The sequence below is a fragment of the Notothenia coriiceps genome, unplaced genomic scaffold, assembly GCF_000735185.1.
Source record: "Notothenia coriiceps isolate Sejong01 unplaced genomic scaffold, NC01 NC01_scaffold00016822, whole genome shotgun sequence".
NCBI lineage: Eukaryota > Metazoa > Chordata > Actinopteri > Perciformes > Nototheniidae > Notothenia > Notothenia coriiceps.
In genome coordinates, this window is record NW_011349523.1 from 143,140 (window position 1) to 170,258 (window position 27,119).

General features: G+C 39.8%; 3 protein-coding genes across 4 annotated transcripts in view; 2 read left to right on the forward strand and 1 right to left on the reverse strand.

Moving 5' to 3' along the window:
• Positions 1-9,701, reverse strand: part of LOC104949828 (bifunctional apoptosis regulator-like) — a 17,109-nt gene extending 7,408 nt beyond the window's left edge. The window contains exons 1-6 of the mRNA XM_010776245.1: positions 9,541-9,701; positions 8,462-8,762; positions 7,987-8,085; positions 7,553-7,646; positions 5,594-5,766; positions 3,130-3,200 (exon numbers count right to left, since the gene is read on the reverse strand). Of these exons, the coding sequence (XP_010774547.1) occupies positions 3,130-3,200; positions 5,594-5,766; positions 7,553-7,646; positions 7,987-8,085; positions 8,462-8,742 (718 nt within the window). The 5' untranslated portion in view covers positions 8,743-8,762; positions 9,541-9,701. The remainder of the gene's footprint in view (positions 1-3,129; positions 3,201-5,593; positions 5,767-7,552; positions 7,647-7,986; positions 8,086-8,461; positions 8,763-9,540) is intronic.
• A 2,373-nt stretch (positions 9,702-12,074) lies between these two features.
• Positions 12,075-19,984, forward strand: LOC104949820 (zinc finger protein 37-like). The gene is made up of 12 exons (XM_010776233.1): positions 12,075-12,226; positions 13,024-13,174; positions 13,274-13,656; positions 14,049-14,268; positions 14,570-14,622; positions 15,483-15,633; positions 15,723-15,809; positions 15,984-16,058; positions 16,160-16,246; positions 16,450-16,527; positions 16,912-17,154; positions 18,094-19,984. The coding sequence occupies exons 1-12, from the start codon at positions 12,218-12,220 to the stop codon at positions 18,882-18,884; spliced, it is 2,328 nt and encodes a 775-aa protein (XP_010774535.1). The 5' UTR covers positions 12,075-12,217; the 3' UTR covers positions 18,885-19,984.
• Positions 19,985-22,253: 2,269 nt separating this feature from the next.
• The window catches only part of LOC104949821 (zinc finger protein 250-like), a 10,999-nt gene continuing 6,133 nt past the window's right edge, over positions 22,254-27,119 (forward strand). Inside the window, exons 1-3 of one of the 2 annotated variants that reach the window (XM_010776236.1) lie at positions 22,254-22,446; positions 23,726-23,859; positions 24,415-25,373. In XM_010776236.1, coding sequence (XP_010774538.1) covers positions 23,742-23,859; positions 24,415-25,373 — 1,077 coding nt within the window. In that variant the 5' untranslated portion in view covers positions 22,254-22,446; positions 23,726-23,741. The remainder of the gene's footprint in view (positions 22,447-23,725; positions 23,860-24,414; positions 25,374-27,119) is intronic. The other variant, XM_010776237.1, reaches the window with a different exon arrangement.

Here is a 27,119-nt window from a genome sequence, read left to right on the forward strand (position 1 = left end):
TATTCACTAAGAGCAATTCACAAAGTATTTTAGGCCTAAAAGTAGCACCTAAGTTTAGGAGAGCTTAAAAGTCCTCGAGAGGACTCCTAACTCAGTAAGACCTATTCACAAAGAATCTGAAAATGGCTGCGAGACTAAATGTTTTGGAGACAATGGAAGACTGTGAATTGATCAAGAGATATAGGCTAAATCGTGAGGGTATCAAACTTGTTGTGGAATTAGTGCGGGATGCAATAACATCCCGACTAACAGGAATAACCCGATTAGTCCGGAAATAAAATGTTTGGCAACACTACGATATTTAGCAACAGGGAAAATGCAACTTTGCAATGCCGACGATTTAGGAATATCGCAACCATCAGTCAGCCGTGCCATAAACCAAACCATCAACGCGCTCTCTAGACCACATATCATCCAACAGTTTATCCGGTTTCCTTTGGACAATCAACAACTACACAGGATCAAAGCCAACTTCATGGCAATTGCAGGTATGCCCGTTGTGGTCGGTGCTATTGACGGGACGCACATAAAAATAATTGCGCCATCAAAAGATGAGGACGTGTTCGTCAATAGAAAGAAAGTACATTCCATCAACACGCAGATTGTTTTCATTCATCATGATAGGGGGACTTGAACGGCGGTATGGGCTGTTATTGAAAGTGTTTAAGTGCTGGAAATATGCTCATTGGATAATAGTTTGCAGGGTGCTTTTAATTGCCTCCTTGATTTAATGCAATTTACGTATTTGTATTGTTTGCTCTCTCTCTTTAACGTGCATATACAACGTCATTATCGTGGTCTGCACAAACTTGTCATCATGCGTGTATTCTGCTAACTGCATTGTCCAAAACTATTTGATAGGAATACATTTCTAGCCTAGGCTATTTCCTTGTTTTTCGGTGATGTAGTGGGCTCGTTTGTGGGATGTTGCGGATGAGTTTCACCGAGACCGCCTGCTCTGAACAACCAATCACCGTACTGACCGCTTCTAAACTCATGCACGAGAATCGACGTAATCCATAGCAACGGCGCGTCACTCTTAGTTCACTCTTAGTGATTTATCCTTAGTATGAGTAGGTCTCAGCGGCTTTGTGAATAACTTTTAAGAAAAAACTCCTACGTAAAATGTTTTAGCGCGAGTTAGGAGCACTCCTAGCGGTAAGATAAAATGCTTTGTGAATACGGCCCCAGAGCTCTAATGAATCGAGAAAGAAAGTTTAATCAAAAATAAACTTCTGCAAAACTGATGCAGTCATATCTAGAGGGAAAAATAATTGACAGCACACACCAAACAGTCAAACTGCACAAGTGATTATTTTTACAGCAATTACAATAGTTACTTCAAAAATAAAAGCCCCCTTGCAATGAAGTGTTCAACGTCTGCAGCCCATTACTATTTTATGTTACTGCTGATGCAATCGTTATTTTTGTGAAGGTGTGAAATATGAGAAGCAGCTTTAAGAAACAACTTCCTCATGATTGCCGTTTAGTGTTACAGAGACACACACTTCCTCTGCCCGACCTCCAGTCTCTTCGTTCACCATGGAGACCTAAAACGTCCTGGCTATTTATACCGCACAGTTCAACTGAAGTGTGTAAACCTGATACCAATGCATTAGACACGCGGCTCCTAGTAGGTGGTAAAGAAGGGTCAGAGTTCAAACGGGCGTCTTTCCCTTAGACTTGGCTGTAGCAATAGAAAGTCTGCAAGCCAGAAAATGAAAGGCCTGTGGGGTGATGACTTAGGGAAATAGGCACCCTAACCTTTTTCATGTCACTGTTCCAAATGTAGAATACATTAATGGCTTCCTAGGTCTTAACACACTATTCTTTGCATGCTTGAAATGTGTCTTTATTTAAAGTCTCATAAACCTTTAAAGGAGATATACTACTCTTTTGTTATGGTTTAGATAGCAACATTTTTTTAACCACATGGTGTCTACCTCCTGCGGTGAATACAGTTTTTTCTTTGCTCTCCTTCAAAGAGCCACAGTTCTGGTTGGCATAATTTGTCACAGACGGCCCCTTGTGGCTTCTGTACACCAGCTTTCACCTCTTAAAATAGGCACTCGGTTAGAAGGAGAGCAAAGGAGACGGAGAGAAACAGAGCACCCAGAGGCAACATATGTCTTTGCAACTACATCCATGTGAAAGGACCAGACAGAAAGGTCTGGATGCTGAGTGGGTGGGACTATGACATGTACACAGTAAGCTGTACACAGTAAACTATACTGTGGATTCTGACCTGGAAGTGTGTTCAGGCAGGAGGGGCAAAACACTAATAGAGGACAAACACATACTTTGATAATTGATACATCCATCCATTGTCTTTGGGATGATCTAAAAAATGTACAGTATATAAAATCTCATTTTAAATAACAGATACTCATCACAATTAATCATGAAAAACACTTAAAATGTAAAGAAATAAAAATGCTTAAATCTTCAGGAAACATTTATATATTCATAATAAATGTATTTTGGAAAGCAAAAAAGGGAAGACTGCAGACATTTGAGAAGCTCAAATAAATTATCTATTTAAATTTGCTGCCGTTTTAAATCAAAATGCAATTAAGTCCTTACAAATTACTTATTTAGGGTTGTAACCTCATGTTCAGCTCCATCACTAAGAACAACAAACAAAACAAATTGCAGCAACTTCACTATATTTTGGGTATTAAAAAAACTTTAATTTCCTATTTTTCTTCAAGCTTTGAATTGCCTGATCATAGAAATTCCGATATTATGCAAAAAACATGTTTTGTTGATTACCTTCATGTCATCACTAGGATCATTTACACAAAATAAATTATAAAATTGTTTTCCCATCATACCAGTGAATAGTGTAACATTTATGGAGTTCCCCTTTAAGTTCCAAAATTAGAGATTGACAGAAGCTTCCCTAAATTGTTGTTTGGTTGACATTAATCAGTGCATGTCTTTCATCATTCTCTCCAAGTAAAAAAAAAAGCCACGTTTCATTTATTTATTGTATTCTGGCTGCCAAACATGATACTATAAGGATCAGTATATATTGTTTTCTGTATGGTACATATTTATGCTCTAAAACAAGAATAAGTGGTCAGAGTGTAGGAGGACAGATGAAAGATATACACAAGGGTGCTTTACCTTTGAAACCTTCCTCGTCAAGGACAACTGTATAGTTCTCTGGTGTCTCTGTCAGACTGAAAAACTTGCATCTGAAACAGAAGAGGAAGTACAGATGAGAAGAGGCATGTGGTTGGGGATAGAGAAAACATAAAAAGGGCAGGAGATAAAAGGGGGGGGGGAGGTGAAAAGTTTTATTCATTTGCAACCAACTAAAGAAGGTTCAGATTTCAAGAATCACGTAAATGGGGTTCTCCAAAAGTCACACTGGTTTCAGGACTGTCTGTCGCTCGATAAGCAAAAGCCCGAGCTCCACATTATGCCAGCATTGCTCCTTTGTCCACAGCAAATTGGTGGGTAACACACCAAACTGGGGCACTGCTGCATTCAAGGAAAGGCCTGGCATGACCTTTCTAAATGTGATGATATGCAAGTTTCAGAAGCTGCAGCATTGCAAATAAGCATCCGATATGAAAATCGTCAAATGGGATCGCAGAACTGCTTTATACAAGACATTTCCTCGATGATAATATAGTCTACTTTCTTTCTCCAGCTTGGTACTTGTGCATCATTGGGCTTTGGGCCAAAATCATTTGCTTTCAAAGGCTTTGGCTTGGCCTGGCCACAGTGTTCGGTTCTATTGAATGTTGCCTTTGTGAAACAAGTACAAAAAAACAACATCAAAGTACATAGGCCCAGAAGGTTTGGTATGGGTTGAGGGGAAGAACTGGGAAGTGAAACGCATTTTCTTGGATTACACCATTCCAAACGACTTTTATGAATCAAATCCAGTTGCTGCAGCTAAGAATTTCCTCTTGTTCTTAATCCAAAGAAATACCTTTGGTGAGTGTAACAGCAAAAACAGGGAGATACATTGGAGTTTGAGGGAGTTGTTAGCAGCGAGAATTGATTACTGTGTACACCAGGAACTACGTTTGCCCTGTGTCCTGGACATATGAACTTTGACAAAGGAAAACTAGTGTCCACTATTCACTGGCTAGTCCAGAATTAAAAGGGGCCCTGTTATGTTTATTTTCAGGTTCATATTTGTATTTTGTTCTTCTAATCTACTTTGACATGTTTACATGCTTTAATGTTCAAAAAGCTCTCTATTTATCTCATACTGCCTGTGCTGCAGCACCTCTTTTCACCCTCTGTCTGAAACCAGAGCCCAGTCTGCTCTGATTGGTTAGCTGGCCGACTCTGTTTTGGTTGGTCAACCGCTAAAGCCCCTGTCACACTGTCCCGGAATTGACACCAGACGGACACACGATAAAGGAAATGTTCAAATTCGGCTCTGATCGTAGCGATCGGGCCATTCGTGAGGGCATCTTAAGCCATCGTATGACCGCCGGTGGAGTTTCTCAGGCTCCGGCAGCAACTTCGGGAGCGGTGGCAACATCTTTGGCATGCCAAAGATTGGCCCGATGTTGCTACGATCAGAGCCGAATTTGAACTTTTCCTTTATCGTGTGTCCATCGGGTTGTTTTATTGCACAACAAAATCATGTAAACATATTATGTAAATAACCCAATTTGTGTTCTGTGAAACTAAAAAGGGATACAATATATTATTTTTGAAGGCGAGGAAGTTGTTGTTGCTATGGAAACAACATGACGGAGAAAACTTAATATCCTCTACATATAAAGACGGAGAAAGTAAAGAACAAAGTCTGAACATNNNATATCAGTTCTATTTTGCAGTGTATAGTTTAAGCCCGGGTCACACTGTCCCGAAATTGACACCAGATGGACACACGATAAAGGAAATGTTCAAATTCGGCTCTGATCGTAAGAAGATCGGGCCATTCGTGAGGGCATCTTAAGCCGTCGTATGACCGCCGGTGGAGTTTCTCAGGCTCCGGCAGCAACTTCGTGAGCGGTGGCAAAATATTTGGCATGCCAAAAAATTGCAGAAGGTTCATTTTCGTGTTGAATTTGTGTGTCCATTTTGCCTTTCGTAAGGCCATCGTGAGGGCATCGGGCATTTTTCGCCTCACAAAGACAATACGGAGGAAACAAAAAGCTGCTCGATTGTCTTAGGAAGGCAACACGACTACGTGAAGCCCTCGCAATGCCGTCGTGTAGCCATCGTATTATAGTACAATTTGTGTTCTGTGAAACTGCAAAGGATATTACATTGTTTTTGTTACTTTCGTTGCAGTTGTATGCCTTAAATGTCATTTAGGTTAACTTCCTGTTTTATTTAGATGCTTTTATTTTGAAGGCGAGTTTACGCTGTTGACAGGAAGTTGTTGTTGCTATGGAAACAACATGACAGATTGTGTGGTTCGGGTGCCATCGTGTGGCCTTCTGTAGGCATCGTACTAGCTTCGGCTGTTGCTTGGCTGTTGACCGAGTTCGGGGCCATGCGAAATTCACAATTCCATACTCGTGTGTCCACCTGGTGTCAATTTCGGGACAGTGTGACGCCAGCCTTAGAAAAGAAACAAAAATGTTGCTGAAATAAAATGTAATTTCTCTACCTCCCGTTGACGCTCTCCTGCTGGAAGGGCTCTCTGTAAAGCTGAGCCCAGGGCCCCAGGAGCTCCAGCCAGGACACCACGTCCTCCGGCGTCCAGTGAGACACAGGTTTACTGATCAACATGTCCTGCTGCTCCACCACCCCGCTGCTCCAGTGGTACACCAGCACCATCACCTGCAAACACACACACATGAACAAACAAGGTACAGTTTACATGCTCACACGAGTAAGCATTATGGGTAAAGCGTCCTTACAAGGCGCTCTATACATTTAAGTAATCATTATTATTATATATTGATTATGTTTGGATGCTAAGAAAATATGTATTTCGCATGGCTAGGTTATTCTACAGTACATCTTATCGCTGCTCCGACACCTGAATTCTTCCTACTAATTAATAAAGGTTTATCTTATTTGATCCAGTTACAGTGTCTTGCATACGACAACCATGAAAACAATGGAAATGGGCGCGCTTAAAACGCTCATGTGTCGTTGCAAAGAAGAAATAAAACAATCCTAAAAACAAAAAAACTCCCGTGTATCACAATGTGCTGCAGCTTTTGTATCTCTAAACCTTTGAGGAAAAAAATATATTTTTAATTATTGAAATCAATGATTATACCAGGTAGTTTCATAACGGGACTTTTTTTCGTGCTTTTACCCAGCAAGATGACACCTTTTGTAAAATCAGCATACATCATAATTAAAGATAAACCGTACAAATCTCAGTTGCTAAGGAACATCATTTCCAGTACAGTTCATGTGAGCAAATAAAACAAAAAGCCCAAATCAACCCAAACAAACAGATTCTTTGCACACAGGTCATGGCTGCCTCTACCAAAATGATTATATTATGATATTCATTCATGAACCATGCTCTCATCTGTTTACCACGGATTCTTTGATTTTTTTTTGTTTTTTTTTTTGGTTATCAATGTTGAACTTGCATTGCTCTCATTGCGTTGTCTCATACTCAAGCACACTGTTTGGGGGTTGTTTGGTTTGTGGGGTTGCACACAGCAGCACATGTTTGGTGTTCACATTTGGTGTTTTGCCCATCACAGCATCTCATCACACAACAACACCACACACACAACACCACACACCACAAACACACACACACAACACACACACCACACACACACACACACACACACACACACACACACACACACACACACACACACACACACACACACACACACACACACACACACACACACGTTACTGCCACGTAGCCACACACAGTGTCGCTGCTCCAAAGTGCCACATGAACAAAATAAACATGGTCTGTCTACATGACATGAACCACCGACCTCCGCATCCAATACTGTGCTAACTTGCAAATAATACACACCACTGTAGTTAAGATAAATAACCTAAAATGTTCCACGCTATAATAGTTACGTTTACAAGACTTTCCTAATATCATGAAGCAAGAAGAGGGACATAATGTATTATAAATAATATTGATTATTGCGCACCATTGCAAAGTAGTCTTTTATGCATACTGTATATTAAGGATATATGAATCTAATTACCAATCAAGTTATGTTAGGCAATCATCAAGCTCATAATATAAATTTGTTTAACAATATATGTCTTTTTTTAAAGTTCGGACTGTTAAACACACAGGTTTTAAGTCAAACAACCAAAAAGATTTACGTTTTTGACATAATTTCTATTTTCCAAAGAGAAAGAAAAAACGAAATGACATTGTTTACAGTAAAAAAAAGAAAGTGTTCAATAAGGTTACTTTTTCATGGTAACCTGTGGATAATTGTGCCATGCCAATAAATCTATATAAAACCCTAAAAACTCGATGAATCTGATGAAAGTAAAAGTGTCAAGCACAGGTCAATGGCACTGGTAAGAATGCAGCGGGATAGCAAACTGGTTTAGGGCGAGTTACCATTTGATGTTCACAAAAAACTTTTTTTTACTGATGTTAAATACTTACAGCCACACACGTGAGTGCCGTCAGGACTCCAGAGAAGAAGAAGCCCGCTCCTTTGTGCTGGTTTGGCTTGGATCTACCCAAGTTGTCACCATACCTAAAAACGTGTAGATATATTTGTCAGACCAGGTAGAAAAGGTATTAAATAAGTAAACAGATTGAAAAGACACTGGGGCAAAATAATCCTCATTGTCAGAGGGATCTCCATTCACGTTGCATGATGGGTAATGTGTGCACTAGGTATTGAGAAGGAAAAGTGTGGAATAAAGAACATATCTCTCGTTCTGCTGAATCCATTTTAAGCATTTTTGTTTTGAACCGTCCATTGTGAGTGAGTCTGACAATGTTACCAGAGGGCTCTAATAATTATGTGGAGTGCTCATCCCGTGTATACTAGGCTTACACACTGTACCAAAGATTAGATTATACAGTACTACCTCTGAAAGGCCAGCAAGCTCCGGGAGATTTTGGGGTTGTCCTGGATCTCCGCTCTCCTCCGCTGAACCACCTCAGTGAACAGCTTGTCAGTTGCATCCCTAGAGATAAGAACATTCGATTAACAACAGCCAATAAAACCTTAAAAATACTTTGTGGGTAGCGACAGGAAGGTGTATTATATCATATCAAAACTCTCTATTAGAGCTGAGTATTAGCCTACTGAAAGAAAATGAACCTCCAACTATAGTGTCAATTGATTCGGTTAATTTTCAAGCAGAAATAAATAACTGGAATTGAATTTGTAGGAATATCATTTCTGGGATTTTGAATGGTGGCCATTGGCCAGACATTTTAAAGACTTGGCCTTGGGCTCTGGAATACTGCAATGGAAAAACTGTATGTGAGACATGCGAGTACTGTGCTCAGAAAGACAAACATTCATCGCATGATATGATCTGGCTGTGAATAGCATACCTCAGCAGTATGTTGATTTTAGGAAAGCCTGCCCACTTCTCCCGGCACTCTGGGCACTCGTTCTTGTGAGAGGACTCCCACCACAGAGCCAGACAGTGGCGGCAGAAGTTATGGCCGCACGTCAACGTGGTGGGGTTCACTAAGATGTCGTAGCAACAGTGGCACGAGAACTCATGTTCTGAGATGTTGGTGGTGGAGGGCATCGACTGAGAAGACTCAGATAAGTAAGGGAGGGCCTCCATTGATCCTCCAAGACCGTCATCCGATGAATCCCACTCCATCTGGTGCAAAAAATCCAAGTCTGAATGAGAAGAGCAAAAATGTTCAAAGAGAAGTGTCTAAACGTTTCTCAGAGAAAACCTGCAATTTAAAGTCTGTACCATGATTATTTAACGGTTCTCCGATAAATGACTTGACTTTCAATCATCTCCAAACAATATGATATAAGCAATGTCCTGAGGTGAATACATACATTACACTTTAAACAGTAAGAGGTGGAAGTAGTGAAGTAATCATATGTTGTACTTAAGTAAAAGTACCAGTACCAGAGTGTACTGCAGTCATGCATTGCAAATATTACTCAAGTAAAAGTATAAAAGTATGAGCATCAAAATATACTTAAAGTACCCAAAATAAAAGTAGTCATTCTGCAGATTGGCCCATTTTGTTATCATATATATTATATGTTTCGATTATAATTATCGATGCATTAATGAGTTTATCAAAGCTGGTAAAGGGACAGCTTATTCGAATGACTTTGTATACTGCAGGTAGCTTGGGAATTTACTTAGTTACTTTACACCACTGCAGCTAACGTTTAATTAGCTGATCTCATACTGATCTGGACCAGGAATCTGGACGTTAGCTGTACTGTAACCAGTAAGCTTTTCACTAGCATTTCATCAACATTGTCTGCCCTTTAAACCAGAAAAACACTCGTATATACAGATAACAATATGTACCATCGTTAGCTTTAAAACTGATATGCTAGTTAGCACGCAAATGATACCTGACGCTAGCATAACAGAAAGTGAGAGTAATACAACATAACCTGACATTCAACAAGATTACAGTTTTACCTCGTCTCAGAAATAGCCTTTGCTGGAGGATGACATCTTGTTAAAATATATTCAGTGTGACTATCGGAAGGTTATCCTGCATCGAAACGTCCGCAGATGAGATGAATATCCTGCCGGAGGAGCTGTCACCATGGCTCTGCGCCGTGCTCGCTCCCGTGTGGAAAACCCCAACCAAGCACACGCTTACGTCACCGCGTCACCGTGCGGGTTCCTGATAAACAAACGAAACGTCATTGGTCGAGCCCACCTATCACATGTTATGTTGTGTATTGCTACTCGTTTTTCAGTGGTAGAAGCATATGCGTCAGTTGCGCTCGGAACATGTCCCTACCACTTTTTGAAATGGCCAATTTTGTCCCCACCACTTATAAATGTTCTGAATATAGCGTGCACAAAGAAATGTAATAAACAAGAAAACTAGTGTCAAGATGTGCAATTTAGACATGGACGACATCTACCAAAATCACTTCACACTTATCCTATCTCCTAACACTTAGGTTTTACTCCATCAATAACATCTATTTAAGGTATAAAGATTTTTTTATCCAGGATTTTATTTATTTATTGCATGTGCTTATTTTTTGTGAATATTCTCTAAGGAATTTTATATATATTTGAACCCACGTCTCACAGAGAACTACATTACATTTCATTTAGCTGACGCTTTTATCCAAAGCAACTTACAATAAGTGCAATCGACCAAGAAGATAAAATTGAAGACAACAGAATCATATAGGCTAAGTACATTTAATTAGGTTTCATAGAGCCAAACCATTTAAAGTGCTACTCGCCATGCAGTCCTTTGTTAGTATATAAGCGCTTTGTTATAATGTAAGTGCTTGGAGTATACAAGTGCTTTTTATTTTGTGTTCTTTAGAACTAGATATGGACTGTCTGCTTTAACCACCGAGCTATACAGCAGCGTGTGCAGGCAGGATTGATTTGAAGTGACTGGATCACATTACCTTTTTAAACATGAAATCTCACAAAGATAATAAAAAAGGATTTGAAAACATAAAACGTCCTGTAGCTTTGTGTGTGTTTATTTTTTAAAGCAGCAAACAGAAAAGGTTTTTTGCGTCATTTACAAAAAAAGATTCAAGTCTTATATGATAATGTTTTAAAAAAGCAATATATTTAATTCTTATTTTTTTCACTTAATTGTTTTAGTTTTAGTAAAAAAAAAAATATTTCATATTAAATATCTTTATGTATTATTTTTCAAGTTAGTTTCTATGGTTGTCTTATGTATTATATTATCATTAGATTTTTTTTTTTTTATAATTTATTTTCTGTTATATGTCAGACGGAAATATTCAGAGATTCAAAGGCTTTATTGCCATATTCACAGTAGCTACAGTGTAGTTATTATCTTAAGTCCCAGGCTCCTCCATTAATGCACATAAACATGTATATAAGACATAAAACATTAGACCAAATGTAAAGAAATAATGCAAATAAAAAAAGTGCAAGAAATGACAGATTGAGATAAAAAAAAAGTGCAAGAGAATGTTGCAAGACTGCTGAGCAAGTAATGCTAGAGAAGTTATTATATACATGTAAAATAGAATAAGATGTGCTATAATTTACTCCACTACTTTAGTTTGACACTTATTGCTAATATTTTGTCTAGAGTATTCTTAGGTTTGCCTAAGTAGAGTATTTTTTCAACCACTGTCTATTTTCATAAGGGGTAAACCTGAATGTTATGGAGTGGTGTCACCAACTTCCTAAAAAGAAAAATGATTATTTTTAAATTAAATGGAAAGTAGTCTGGAATTAAGAAAAGTACAACATTCTATCTTAAAAAGAAAAATGGACAACTTTCCTGCACTAATTTTATGAATTGAAATAAAATAGCATCATATGCTTAACTAATATTTAAAAACAAGTCTGTGAATCAGTTTGTACATCAGTATTTGAACATGTGTATGATAAAGAAAGTGAAATGTGTGCCTCCAGCAGCAGTAGAAGAGGACAGAGGAAGAAGTCGTCTATTTTTTTACTCAGTGATGTTCAAACCAGCTGATGTCTGCCATGTGCGTTTAAAATCTGCTTCAGTGCAAAGTTCAGGTCAGATTCTGGACTGAAGTTATCATGAGGTATTCCTGACCTTGATAATAACAAACAGTAACCTATTAACTTTCATGTTGGCTCTGCAGGTACAGGAGACACATTCCAGGGGCCACCAATCCTCAGAGGGACCGTCCCTCAATTGATACCATAGTGAACTAAAGTATAGTTGTCTTAATTAATATTATTATAAAACACACATTTACACGGTTTTAGTACTTATACTTAAGTATTTTAAATAGAGGTGTTTTACTTGTAATGGCTTGTATTTTTACAGTGTTGTATTAATACTTCTTCAAGGATCTCAATACATTTTCCACCTCTGCTAAAATGCTTGTCCATTTGAGTATTTATTCTATAAAGTACTTTCACTTTTATACTTTTATAACATTCGGTAGGGGGCGGTATTATCCTCCAAGCTTGTAGCCTGCAATCACGGAAGGTAAAAAAAAAAGCAGCGAAGAAGAAGAAGTGGCGGCCTAGCAGCAGCAGCGGTTAGTTCCTAACGGCTGCTGTCACCACAACAACGCAACAACGTAGCTTCATTAATTCCTCACCCCGGTTTTCTTATGACATCCTTCAGACCCGGAGAACACTTCCCATTATGTTTGAGGTAAAGTGGCTGCTTTTCGGGGCTGTTTCTATACAGCTAACTGTGTGTAGCTTTAATGTTATAGTTAACTAACAGCTGGGTAGATTAACCTGGTAAACAGGTGAATCAAAAGTGATGTTAGGTGTGGGTGAAACTGGGTTAGTTTAAATGTAACCCCTTCTCACTCCTAAATTAAATATTTATAATAGTCAGAAAAGGTGAATTGCTAGCTAGTTAGCTTGTGACGTTTGTTATTAAACTAACGCTGGTTGCATTCAGTAACATTTAAACAGTGGTGTAATGTAACCAAGTACATTTAATATTTTGAAGGACTTGTACTTAACTTGAGTATTTTAATTTGTTGCTATTGTGTCCTTCTACTGCTCCATTTCAGAGTTAAATCATGTATAATCCACACTTGAATAATACTTAGTACTTCTTCCACCTCTGATTGTTATGGGAAAATGTGTTGCATTTGTTCCTTCAAAAACCCAAGAAAAAATATCATAAAAATACGTAAAAAGGGTATGTGTTTGAATCAAATAAATACTTTAGTTTTATTTTATGAAGCACTGTCCTTTCTCCTGAACATTGCAAAGTGTCTCTCATTGTTGTCAATGAGAGACACTTTGAATTATGATCACACTCAAACTGTAACAATGTGGCATCACTTGTCCAGACTCCTGACGGATCTCATATTTTTTGTATAGCATTTTTCATTTAATGTATGCTGCACTTAATGTTGTGAGACATCTCAAAGGTTTGTGAGGTTGGTTTTTATACTGAGCATTATTGTCTCCGTCTGCATTTCTCTTTAGGATCCTGATCTTCAAGATCCGTTGTCACTGAGTTTAAATGAAAACTATAATGGCCAGAATTTGCCACAACATGATACAAATGCTTGCGAGACACCAGAGATTCGAGTCATCATCAAAGAGGAAGAGGAAGGGTGGACTGTGAGTGAAAATCGTGAGTGGTGAAATCTTAAATCTCTACATCACATTAATACATACACAAAAATATACTTGTTCATGATTTTCACATTTTTGTTTGTATTTTTAAACACAGATGAGGGCTTCAGATCAGCGGGAGAAAAAGAAGAAACATCCACACACTCATGTCCTCCTGACGTTAAAGCATGCGGGACGGAGAGCTCTGGATGCTCCTCCACCAGAGAGGAGCGGCCGACACACATGCTCACCGACTCGGAAGAAAAACCTAGGATTTCCTGCATACAAGGAAAATCAGATGGAAATGTGACTGTGCATCAGGGCAATAACACTGAAGAGAAACCCTTCTGCTGTGAGACGAACCCCGGACACAAAAGAAACTTGAAATCCCGTCAGAGACAAAATGCCGGGGAGGAGACTCAAGAGCAGAGCCTGCATGTAAAACAAAGCACTTCAACAACAGAAGAAGCAGAGACCAAAAGATCAGCACCTTGCCAAACAGTATGTAAACATAGTTATTGTGGTAGAAGTTGGTGAATCCGAATTGTACAAACAATCCTGACGGTTAAATTAAAAGAGTTTCAGAACAAAAATATGAAAATGTACCTGTATCATGCGCCTTTTTAAAGGACGAAACTGCACACATTTTAGTGAAAGAGACCCTATAAGTGTTTGACTAATCATAACAGAGCTGGCCTGAGAAAAATAAAGAGCCTTTGGAACATTAGAGAATGTAAACATGTCCCAGTAAAGACACAACATGCAATTATTAACCTGAAAATGTGCATAATATATTCTCTTTCAAGTGTCAACGTTGATTTAGAAATGTTTTTATCTCTATGCATTCCAACACAGTTAGAAAACATTTCCAAATCTGGTTGTTGTGTATTCAGGATTCTGCTGAGCGTAGCCCCCTGAAGTCACAGGGACTGAAGATGGCGTCTCCAAACTTAGAGGACCAAACGCTGCATCTGACCGTCAGGCTGCAGGCGGAGGAGGAGGAGGAGGTGGAGGAGGAAGAGGAGGAGGAGGAGGAGGATGGGGAAAAAAAAGAAGATGAAGAAATCGGGGGTCTAATCAACTCTGATGGAGAAGTGGTGGATTGGGATGCCAGTAAGTGATTCATAAAAGAATGTCTGTTCAGTTTTCCATATCAGATGAATTTTTAAAGCTTATTTTAAGCAGCTGTTAGAAATAAAAGACATTTCCTGGGAATTTGCAACCAAATAATTCAAGTATTTTCAAAACAAGAACTTTTTTCGATTAATGAGATATCTATTGTCTTTTAGTTTTCTGTTATCATTTTGTTTACGTTGTTAATGAATGGTATTTGAATGCAGCTATTTATGTTACACCTATTACAGGTTTAAGCTTATAATAATATACTTATAATTATCTTTATTTCTTTTTACAGAAGACAGTCCTGACCGGGGCTCTGATTGCAGAAAAAGTCCTCAAGCTAGCAAGGTAATTTCTTCTTGAGACTCAATTTATTAATTTTCCCAAGTGCAGTTTTCCAAGTGCATATATATTTCCATATTCAATAAAGAAAATAACAACAACTCAGTACTGTAAACATATTGGTTGTATAATTGGTCCAGGTAACGACACACACAACATTCATTTAATCACAAGATTTATTTACAAAGATTTTGAACATGAGCCAAACAATCCCTCTCTCAGTGAATCATCTAACTTTCCCCCTACATGATTTTTAGAAGTTGCTTTCATTTTCTTACAATAAGATGAATTTTTCCCCCCAAAACGGTGTCTCAATTTCTCTTGAAGGACAACATCAGATTTCAGAGATTTCCCACAATTGAACAGAAGGAAATTCATCCCAACAACCCACTCGCCAACACTAAAATAAATGTAATTGTTTCCTTGTGTACCTTCAAATTAAAGTAGTTATAAAAGTGAACTAGAGAGCAGTTGTTGCCCCATAACAGTACTTAATTATTTACATGTTGCCCTCCAAGTAATTAAACTTGCAACTTAGTGCACTCAAAAGTACAACATGTCATCTCATTATTACTTTGAAATGGCTACTGATGTGGGATTACTATGAATATATGGAGAAATGTCAAGTCAAGCGTCTTTGAGTTTTTAGAAAAGTACTATATAAGTGTCATGTATTATTATTATTATTATTATTGTTATTATTAAATGTAAACGTAACAGCAAATATTCCACTGCATCCACCTTTACGATTGCATGTTGATATTCTTGAAGGCAAAAGCAGAATTTCTTCCTGTGTGTCTTTATCTCTTGCCACTTGATGCAGTGTGCGACCAGATTCTGATGGTTTTGAATGATTATGATCACAGGGTGTCGTCCCGTCCAAGTCTCACCTGCAAGGCCTAACCCAGAGAGGCAGCAGTAGTTCAACGCTCATCATGGAGGTTGTGACTGTGGGGGAAGAAGGGGAGGAAAGAGAGAGAGTAGTAAAGATGGCAGCTGTCTCGCCCTTATATTGTGGTAAACACAAGTCAAAACGATACATTAAAAGAGTACAGGATGTAAACAATAGTTATGACTCGGTTATCTTTTCAATGAAATGTTACCAGGGACGAGACACAGAAGAAAGAAGAATGTTCCAGAAATAACGGGGGTGTCATTGGACGACACAGAGAAAGAAGTTCCTCTCAATCCTGGTGAATGAAGATTTTGAATATAATACACATCTTGAATATTGGTTTAAGAAGTACATATGAAGGAATTAGAAGGGTTGTTTTTTGTAACATGGCACTGCGATTTCAGCATCAATATAATAACGGTGTCTTTCCATTTTGTAATTATGGTTCATGGTGCTTTCCTTTGTCTCAAAGTAAAAAGAAGGGGCAGAAGAAAGGTTTCACAAACTCCTCCACTGAGTGCCGAGGACCCAGAGGCAGAGCCAGGAAGTGAGTGTACTTGATTTGTATGCCAAATGTTTGTTCATGCTTTAAATTAATCATTGTGCATTTTATTGTTTTGTTATATTAACTTGTTTTTTTTCTTGTAGTATCAAGGCGTACCCGAAGAAAGAGAAATGTCCCTACCTACGTGGAAACAGAAGAATTTACCTCCAAAGTTGCCCGTCGGGTTGCTGGTAAAACATGAACAAATACGTTTGGGTATTGTTTCATTGATTCCGATTTTACTCTGTGATTATGATTCCTTGCATAATATAAAAAAAAACAAATCACTGGTTTAGAACAGAAAACAAGTCGGATTTGAGTCTTCTTGATACCCAACCAATTCGGTTTAGCCTAAACATGTTTTCCACTAAAAGCATTTTTTTTGTTATGCTAGCAAAGCGACCTTACAGAAGGAGGAAAGATACCAAACTATCTCCTGAAGGGGAAGGAAGAAATGCTGGTGTTTCTGCTGGTAAGAGCAAATAAAATGGTCCAGAATATTCTATAACAAACATGGTGGAGCATCTGCAGCTAATCCTGGAGAAACCATTGTCATTGAGTAACCTATGGAAGGAAGGATGTCTGTGTTCTTAATTTATTTGTTACCATGTTACAAATGTGAGTGTAGGATATAAGTACTTCTGCAAAGCTGCCTGTAGTTAAATAAACCTGGTGCAGTGATTTAGTGCGATGGATATACTGCTGTGTAAACTATTATTTTGATATGCAGATTTCCAATGCAATAAGAAACATGGCTAGTTTGTGATTGAATGTTGGTATGTCAACAATCTCTTTTTTGTAGGCATTAAATCAACAGACAACATTTTTTATTTCACTGTTCTTTTTCCATTTATAGGAAAGAAGCGCCCCGGCAGAAAGATGGTTCGTGTTCCCATAGAAATCCCTCCTGAGCTCCTGAAGAAGCCCAAAGAGAAGATGGAGTACCACTGCTCAGTGTGCAGCAAAGAGTTCCCTCATGCCTACAAACTGGAGAGGCACGAGCTGATCCACACCGGAGAGAAACCGTACAGCTGCTCCATCTGTGGGCGGGGCTTCAACCAGAAGGGAAACCTCAAAACACACTGCAAGGTCCACTTAGGTGGGAGCTGAAACCACTGAATCATATATAATCATTTTAAATATTCTCATAGACTATTTCTCTGAATGAATACATGTAATGTAAATATTAACAGTTGTCTCTTTTAAGTAACAAGTCCGCGGGGTCTTAAAAAGTATTAGAAGTTGATAAATTAATTTAGCCAAAAATAAGGCTATTAAAAGGTATTAAACGGCGTTTTCCAAGGTATTACATTTTGTAGCTTGTTTTCAATAAGTATATAAATTGTCCAAAGAGGTTGTATTCTACAGTCTGCCTGAATGTAGTTATTGCGTAGGTGTGTAGTGTGATTCTGTGTAGTTTATTTACGGCATCCCGTTGGATTTGACGCCATCTGAACAGGACAACGGACGCTCACTGCTTGATAGCACGCAAAGGTCCGTTTACGCCGGTTGTTAAACAACATCGTTACGGGGAAATGCAAGTCTGCGTCCAAATGGTTGGAAGATAAGGAGGAAGGACAATCAATACTGTATATAGTCAATGTGAGATAAAGTGTGTCGCCAATTGGTGTGTCGACTGGTTGGAACTCAAAGTGGCGATGAGGTCTTAACATGTATTACCTTTGACTTCAGGATTCCTGCATATACCCTGAGTAAGTATTCTCAAAGATACCAAACAAACGATCTTGAAATTGGCATTTTGTTAAGATAATCCGAATTGTTTTTTATTTAATTCCTACATTTATTAAAAAAACATAACTTCAGTCTAGCAGGCTTAAGTCAAACCTCATGTTTTCAGCAGATTCAGTAGCTTTTTTCTATTGCACATTGTACACAGAGCAGTGCAGGAAAGCCAGCATGAATGTCTTCCAAGTTGCCTTAAAATGACCTGTGACGGAAAGTAATGCAGTAAGTCCTAAAGCAATGCTAAAAAAGTTGAAGAGTAAAACACGATTTTTCTCTACTTTTGTCTCTGAAGGTCTTAAGGGCTCTTCGGATCTTGACGAGGAGGTGAATCCGATAGAATCTGAACTCTCTGAATACTTAAAGTCTCTTCCGGGCGAGTCCAGGATCAGATCGTCGCTGCGCTGCCTGGACTGTGGAACAGGGTGTGAGAGTCATTCAGCTCTACAAGCACATCACGTTACTTCGCACACAGAAACAGAAACAGCCGAGGAACCAGACGCAGTCGACCACAGCCCATCGCCGCTTCTCTTCTGCCGCCGCTGTGGCGTTCAGTTCAGTGAGAAAGAAAAGCTGGAAGAGCATATGAAAACCCACATCAAGGCCAAGCCCTACTCCTGTCCCGACTGCGGAAAGAAGTTCATCAACGAGAGCTACATCCAAATTCACCAACGCATCCACACTGGGGAGAAACCGTTCCTCTGCTCCGACTGCGGCAGAGGTTTCCACACCGCTTCCTCTCTCAAGCTTCACGAGATGCAGCACTCTGGAGAGAGGCCGTACGCATGTTCCATCTGCGGGAAGACGTTTCGGATAAACTCGTACTTAACGGCACATTACCAGACCCACATTAGAGACAGGCCGTTCATTTGCAGTGTCTGCGGGAAAGGCTACTCGAGAGCGGAGGAACTGAAGGTGCACCACCGGCTGCACACCGGGGAGAGACCCTACGAGTGTGGGGAGTGTGGGAAGAGCTTCATTTACCGCCAGGGTCTGCGACAGCACCAGCGCACGCATGCTGGGAAACGCATCGGACCAACCAGGCAGCTGGGCAGACCCAAACAACTGGCCAGCATGGACATCTAACAGTTGATCTATTGATGTTAGCTGTTTGAAGATATTACAGTTAATCAAGCGCTTATTTCCTGTTCTTCTTCCTTCCATTCCTCCACTCCCTCCACTCTTAAACAGCAGAGACAGCAGAGTGGTGCAGGGATGACGTATTTACCCGGAAGTAAGCTGCGCATGGGTTCCCTCGACAAAAAAGCAACAGGATTTCTCCATAGGATTTGGGGAAATAGCTCAAAATAGGGTCTGTGGAAAACGAACCTGTTTGATAAATGCACGTTCTGTTCGGCCGGATAATCTCCACATGTCTACCCTACTTTTATAATTTTCTAATCATAAATCGAATCGCCAGAACAAAAATGCCAACGTTATGCTATAAACGAACTACAGCCGAGTACAGCAGGGTCGCACAACTTCAACGGCACGCCAACTTAAGATCCATATTCAAAACTACAGATTCTAAATGGTACAAGTTGAAGCGTTTGTTTTCACAGTTAGCAGGAGGCAGGTACTTGCTTTCAAGCAGAACACGGCAAAAAAACTTAGAGGAGTGTTTAGGTGTTCGGTGTAATGACGTACAACGTCCTCGACAACTTCTGTAGTCCTATTCAGCCACTTGTTAACAACCATCGTTTTTCAGACACGTAAACTCTTCAGAAATCACCAGTGGGGTCACTGCTGATGTTTTTAATGTCGTAGAACAAAACGTGATCCGTCTCTTCTATTTGTGTCAAACACAGACCTTATTTCCAGATATTTTCCAAAATCCTATGGAGAAATCCCATTGGCTCTGAGACGAGGGAACCGGTAGTGGTAAAATGCTAACTCATTCAGGGTTATAGGACTCGTCACCACTCTATTACTGTGTTGGAAGATATTCGCTACAGAGTCTGTGTGGGTTGCCAAGAATATTTTTAAAGATTTATTGTGTTGTCTTTCTCGTATCATGTTTTGTACCCATGCTCTTATGTTTACTCTTCTCTAGTAGCCCATCTGTGCAATTTGAGTGCCTTTGTATCCTGCATGCCAAATACTAATACTTCATGTTAAAAGAATTATGCACAATATCCTTGTTATTTTAAGAACCATGTCAAATGAATACAGATTTTTTTCAGAAACCTGTCTGGGCTGTTTTTTCAACTTTTCAATAACGTAACCCCACATTATAAAGACAGATTCTCAAACAAATCATTACATGCATGCATAACTTATTGGTTCCTAAAGTTATAAATCATTCCAAATCTTGCTAGTATAAAACCCTTTCATTTTAAAAAGGTTTCTTTGGCTATTTTAATTTTTGCCTAATATGTTTTCAGTATATATATTTGAAAGTTGAGTCCTTGCATCTATGGTTCCGTAGATGAATGTGAGAAAGCAAAAACACTGGTTTTGATTCAGAATCATCACTGGATAAATGCTCCAGGAGGCTTCTGTTTACTTTTTTTTCCGACATGAAAATCCTTTGAGTACTCTAGATTAAAGCTGACTACGCCTGCTGTTTTGAAGCAGTCACCTTGTATCAAGCTTTCATATATGAGATGGTGAGTATGACACATATTTGTATTTCACCTTAATACCAAAAAGTTGTTTTAACTGGCTAAGTAAGTACACTTCTAACAGCATTTATTTAATCACGGACCCAGGTTTTTGCCGGTCACCCTTTTGGACAATGGGCTACACTCAAAACGACTTCAGCACCACGGACAGCACCTTAGATTTATCAATACTCGGCACATTGAGAGCTGCTAACAGGACAGGCTACGAGGATACTAACTTGCAAAAACTTGTGTCAAAAATAGGATCAATGTGAGTCAGGCAGAATGGATTAACATATTACCTGAACAACCCTCTGACCCTGCACTGTGTCTAAAGAGAATAGAGGTGGCAGGTTAACGGTCGTGGTGGAATTCACATTAAGAGAAGTACATCAATAAAAGCGTATTACTGTGTGAAATATTTTCCTTTCAAGTGACTGAACAGAAAAACCTTAATTTCATTTAATCGTTTATTCGACAGGACAGTGCACATTGATGAACATTTGAAAACAAAAATAATGCTTACAAGTGTAAATGAGCCGGATTTTAGCGTTGAGCTAATTTCCATCCGTAGTCACGTCGCATACAACATATAAGAACATGACATTTATATACATAGCACAAATAAATACATGATATGCAGAAAGAGCATGCGCAGCATACAAACATTTACCACATGGCAGTACAATGTAGCAACTATGATATATAAAGTGCAAGATAAGATAAAAGTGCTACATAAAGTGCAAGAGGAGATGTATAAAAGTGCATTTAGTGGAGATTGCACGGATGTTTGTTGCTCAACCATTCTTTAAATTGTCCTTTAAAACTATTGAGAGTGGGACAATCCTGTATCTCAGTTGGGAGGCTATTCCACAATGAGCTGCCTTTAATGGAGAGTACATTTTGTCCAAAAGTGGTCCGTCTGCGGTGGAGTTCACAGTCTCCTCTGGTGTCTGACGTAGTGCAGCGTCCAGTGTGTTTTTTGTGGTTGAATTCCCCTAAGGGAGGGGGGGGCCAGTCCATGTAAACATTTATAAAAAAAACACATACTTTTAAAAGACTTCAGCGGGAAGCATCTACCATTAACCCATTCATTTAAACTTCCATCTTGTTTTTTCCTATTGTTGACCCAAGGTTTAAGTTGCCAGTGAACCTTTTCCCCGACAAAGCATTGGCCTTTAGTCAGACCACAATGGAATATGTTAACGTACACAATTATATTAATAGTATATGAAAAGACAAAACTTTTTTGTTTACTATTTTCTCACTGATTAGTAGTGATGCAGAACCTTTATTTGACTAAACGTAGTGACTCCAAGTAAAAGCTCTGACTTGAAAATGTCACTTAAATAAAATGTAGTTATGGTTATGGTTTCTTACTTTCCTCCACTGACACTGGATATTAATTTCAAACAAGATTACTTTTGATAGGTAGGCTACAGGTTGCGGATACTTATGTTGCTATTATCTAATTTTGGCCACATTAGGACAGAAAACAAAACGGTCTTAATACACAAAATGAACATGGTATTACATTTGAATAATAATTTACTGAAAAAGACAGAATAAAGAAACAAATAATTGGAAACTAAACCCATCATTAACAAGTATCACAATTAAATAATAATTTACTAAAAAAGACAAGAAAAAGTTATCGTTGAGTTTTATTCAAGCTTCATGTAATTGTCAGACTTAATCTACCTGATTTGAATACAATACATGTATTTATTAAAAATATATAATTGAAAAGTCTAACATATACCACGTTAAAAAAACTTACAAAAATGGGGCTGTTATTTTGGTTTGAAAAGTCAACCGGAAGTACAGACACTGCTTTAGGTGGCTAGCAGCTAAAGCTAGAAAGGTTATCATCAGAGCCAAACGCTTTTTTAACTTAACTCATTAGTTAGGGGGCATTTATTTGACACATTATGAGGAGATATTGAGCATGAAAATGAGAGAGAAGTAGAAATATATCCCTCTCTTTCATATAAACTTCTGTCGAGGGACTACTTTTTTTTACCTGAGGGGAAATCAATGCTGAGGTTGGTCAAAACGTCTATTGTCTGTTAAACGTTAGCTAGCTGAGATAGCGAGTCTTAAACATGCAAAGGTAATGTTTGCAGATAATTACCGTATTATTTTCACGTTGAAAAGTATAATGGGTATGTCGCAAGTCGCAACTGTTATTTGTTATTGTTGATAAGCTTCTATAGCTTAAGGGGAGGCAACCGTTAGCTAATTGCTAATATTAGCGATGCTAGTGAACGTCAATGGCTAGCAGGCTAATAACAGTTTCCTCAGAAGGTGGTCGCTGACCAAAGCGCTGGTCATCTCCTTCAGAGGTCAAATACTGGCTGCTGTGCTGCAGGGGAATCCTCATTACAATGGGTTAATTACACAGAATAACAGGCTTGACAATCAGGTTGCTGCTTAACTTAAATCAGTATTAATGTGAGATTTAAAGGGATGTAGAACAAGTGATGCCATTAAGCTAGCCTTTGAGCTAACAAGGCTACTCAGTTGACATTCACTTACAAGCACTGTTTTATTTTTTGATAGTGAGCACCATGACAGTTCCAGTGCTTATAGTGTTGCAGCTGAAATGCATATTCTTTTTATAACACGTGTTTAATCTTTAAAGGTAGTCTGTCCATCAGATCAGGCCCAGCCATGTTCACACCCCCCATCACAACAAAGCATCCGCCCTGCTGAAGTGTCCTTGAGCAGGACGAAGGATGTCTTCCAGGGTGGAGGCTCTGTTAGGCAGACACGAGACACACATTTCCCCCAAAGAGATCTGGTGCATCAGGCTGAATATCTAAAGCTAAAAGGAAATAAAAACCACAGTCACTGAATTCATCTTTGGGTACTTTCTTTATAACTGACACAACACAATACTGCTTAAACATGAGATATAATACTTGGTTGAAATATAATAATCAAATGTATTGTGTGAATTATAAAGATATCTAAAGCAATAATTCACTCGTCATGTCCAAAATATGTCACAAATGTTTAAAAATAATTATTCAACCAAAATTAGAATACGCTTTAATGTGATATTTTGAATAAAATGTGAATAAAGGAAAGTCAATTTGTATATTGTTCACAATCTGATTAGTCCGTCAAGGCAAGTTTGGTTCATGCTAATTTGAAATAATGTGTATTAGTAAGTATTTTATCTGACAGTTCTATGATTCACTTCCAGCCTTTGAGTGATCAACTTTGCTTGCAAAATATGTTTTATATATACACAATCACCTGTTGTAAATGTTATTGTAATTCCTGTTTACTGACTCTTGTTTTGTCACCTCTTAAAAGGTTGTATATCTGAGAGATGGGCTCTGAAAACCCAGAAGACTTTGGACCAGCTGTGACCCTCACTGAGGAAGATCAGCAAGAAATTGGAGGCCTGATCAACTCCGATGGAGAAGAAGTGGAATACTCAGATCTCAGTGAGCAAGTATTTTGTTACACCAACATATACACTGAGTGACAGAAACGACCGAGGTATCAATCAATCAATGTTTATTTATATAGCCCAATATCACAAATGTTACATTTGTCTCAGTGGACTTCACACTGGTATCTGTACATTTGAATACAAAACAATGCAACACTGTAGTAAATACTAGCTTTGTGAAATGTAATAATTGGAGTTGACACTGAGTTTTTGTAGTTAGTGGTGGGCCCCTGCATGTAAATCACATTCACAATATATTAAGAATTCCTTCTTATATAATACTTAGCAATACATTTCAACACGGTAAAGACACAAAAAAAGAAAAACAACAACTGAAATAGAAGTATGAAAAATGACTTTCACGTAAGGTTTTATTTAATTTCTAATTTTATTGTAAATCATGTGTAAAGATTGGAGATTTTATTCAGGAAAACATTATCATACCGACCCACAGATTACAGGACCTCATTACATGGCTGAACAAAATAAGTATAACTGTTTGATGTGCTCAGGGACTTACTATTGTCTCATCTTTTTGATCAAACAGGAGAGAATGACCTCCCTAGCACTGAACCTGCAGAGTCTCCCTCCAAGACATTCGATCAAAGCGAGAATGAAAAACTGTCGTCCCTTCACAGCTGCTCAGTTTGTGGGAAAGACTTCCCGTACGCCTCTAAGCTTCAGCGACACCTACGCACTCACTCAGGCGAGCGGCCCTTCCCCTGCTCCATGTGTGAGAAGAGGTTCCCAGAGAAGGGCTTGCTAATGATCCATGAACGGGTCCATACCGGGGAAAAGCCCTTCCCATGCACTTTCTGCGAGAAGAGATTTGCCAGTCAGGGTGAGCTCAGGCTGCACCGGCGGACGCACACAGGCGAGCGGCCGTATCACTGCTCCATCTGCCTGAAGAGCTTCTCCCGACACTGGCATCTGAAAACGCACTTAGAGGCGATGCACTCGGAGGTTGTAGCGGGCTTCGTGAGGAAGAAGTTCCCGTGTTCGGACTGCGATAAGAGCTGTAACTCGGCCGCCGAGCTGAGAGATCATCAGAGGACTCACACCGGAGAGAGGCCCTACCAGTGCTCTTTCTGCGACAAAAGGTTTGCCTTGTCGGGAACATTAGTGAGACACGAGCGTCTGCACACCGGCATCACGCCCTACCACTGCTCCGACTGCGGGAAGACGTTCGCACAGCAGTGGACTCTGACCACACACATGCGGACTCACACGGGGGAAAAACCCTACAGCTGCACACAGTGTGATAAGTCCTTCGTGGCTCCTGGAGAGCTCCGCAGGCACACCAGGATCCACACGGGAGAAAAGCCGTACACCTGCAAGGACTGCGGGAGGCACTTCTCCCTGGCAGGAACGCTCAGAAACCACAGAAGATCGTGCACACTGAACAAGGATGTGTCAGTAACTGTGGACGTCTCAGAGCCAGTTCAAGGTGTAGATGGAGAAGCATCCCAGCAAGAATCGCCCAGCAACACCAGCCCTGAGGTAGAGGTGATACACAGCTATTTCAGAGTAACATCTCTGTCAGTCATTTATACATAGCTCCTAAACCTCCTATCTAGTGCTGAACCATTTGGAAATGATTACCAATTGCGATTATTTTTGACTGATTGCAATTGTTATATTATTTACAATATTGCATCATAATCCTCATTATCATTGAAGAAAATAGATCTTGGTTTGAGGAGGATCTGTTTAGTTAAGTCTGTAGATTTGTATGCAGCTTCAAAATACTTTATTCAAAAGGGTATTTAAACACATATTTAAGCCCCGGCCCCACGAGGACGATAACGGTCGTTTGCGTTACTGTTCAGTGTCATATAGACCGTTCTGCCACACTAGGACGAACGATATGACGGTAAACAACTGCGGTAACGCTAACGGGTCCCAAGGTGGATAGAACGGCACACGCAAAGCTCTGGGGGGTCCAACGGCTCCGTGTGTAGGACCTATACGATCATTTTGTGATAATGATGAGGCAATAACCCCGCCTCTCCCCACCTCTGCTGCTCACCCCCGCGTCAAAGTAAACTGCACACTGAATTCAGATGATTTATCTTTCTCTCGATATGGACATAAACGCGAGTGAAGTCTAAAGGCCCTGACACACCAGGCCGAAATCGGCCGTTTTCGTTAGTCGGACGACAAAGCGTGCCCTGTCGCCCAAACTCAATTTGGTGTGTGTCCCGCACCGTCGGCCGTGACACGCCTTATTTGGCCTTTCATGGCCGACGCGTGCGCCTGCCACAGGCCGTCGGACAAAGAAATCACTCTGATTGGCTGTTCAGCTAGCGAATCAGTGCATGAGAAGCGAAACGGTTGCTTGAGAATGTCTTCCACAAGCAACACTCCAATGGCTGATAGCTCCAGTACCGCACAAAACATGTTTTCGATGGACGAGAGTGAAAATGGAACGCACACGCTATTTGTTGTTTGTTTATATCACGTAGTCTGTTCTTCTTCTCTGTCTTCCGGTTGTTGCCTCTTTTGAATGGGGAATACACACTACCCCCGCCTGCTGGTAAGGAGAGTTATTGCCACTCACGCATGCGCAGTTCGTACGTGCTCGGCTGAAGTCTTTGCGTTGTGTTCCAGTGCGACACATGGCCAAGACGCAGGAGAACACAGCGACGCAACAGTCGGCGTCAGCGAGTTCTCTGGTGACTGCTTGGTGTGTCAGGGCCTTTAGGCTGGTTGCCGCAGTAGTCACTTCGGGCCAGTGGCACCTGCGTTCCACTCTTCCTCCCCGGCAGGGCAGTGTCCACTAGAGTTCCAACTCTGTCCTCCCGTAAGAACTCCAGACTGTGCTCCTCGGTAACCATGGACGCGTGACTCACCCCCGAGAGCGGCCACCCCCGGCTCCTTGGCCGCGTCTCAAAAAGCGAGTCAGGTTGCCATAATAATTTCAAATTTAGAAGGATGTTTGGATATTTAGACAGTTCCAGAAGAACAATAGGAATGAAGCTCCGAAATTTTGTTTCTTATTGGATGATATATTACATTTATTATGTGCTCGAGGAGATAAAAGGAGGGAAGAAGCCTGTCGAGTCAGAGTACGTCGTCGAGTAGGTCCATTGGCTCACTTGCGGGCCGCTGCACTTTATTGTTATAATATTGATCACATCCATCAAACTCTCCATTAATGTATTATCCGAATTTCCACTTCCAGACTGAACTTCACACACAACGAGCAAGTGGGCGCGACGTAGTGTCGCGGCTCGCTCGACGGCCGGACCA

What these genes read in the sequence shown, in the direction of transcription:
- LOC104949820 (XM_010776233.1), top strand. An exon ending in GATCAGCACCTTGCCAAACA is followed by an intron (nt 13,657 to 14,048) that starts GTATGTAAACAT and finishes TTGTGTATTCAG; the next exon opens with GATTCTGCTGAGCGTAGCCC. An exon ending in AAAGTCCTCAAGCTAGCAAG is followed by an intron (nt 14,623 to 15,482) that starts GTAATTTCTTCT and finishes TTATGATCACAG; the next exon opens with GGTGTCGTCCCGTCCAAGTC.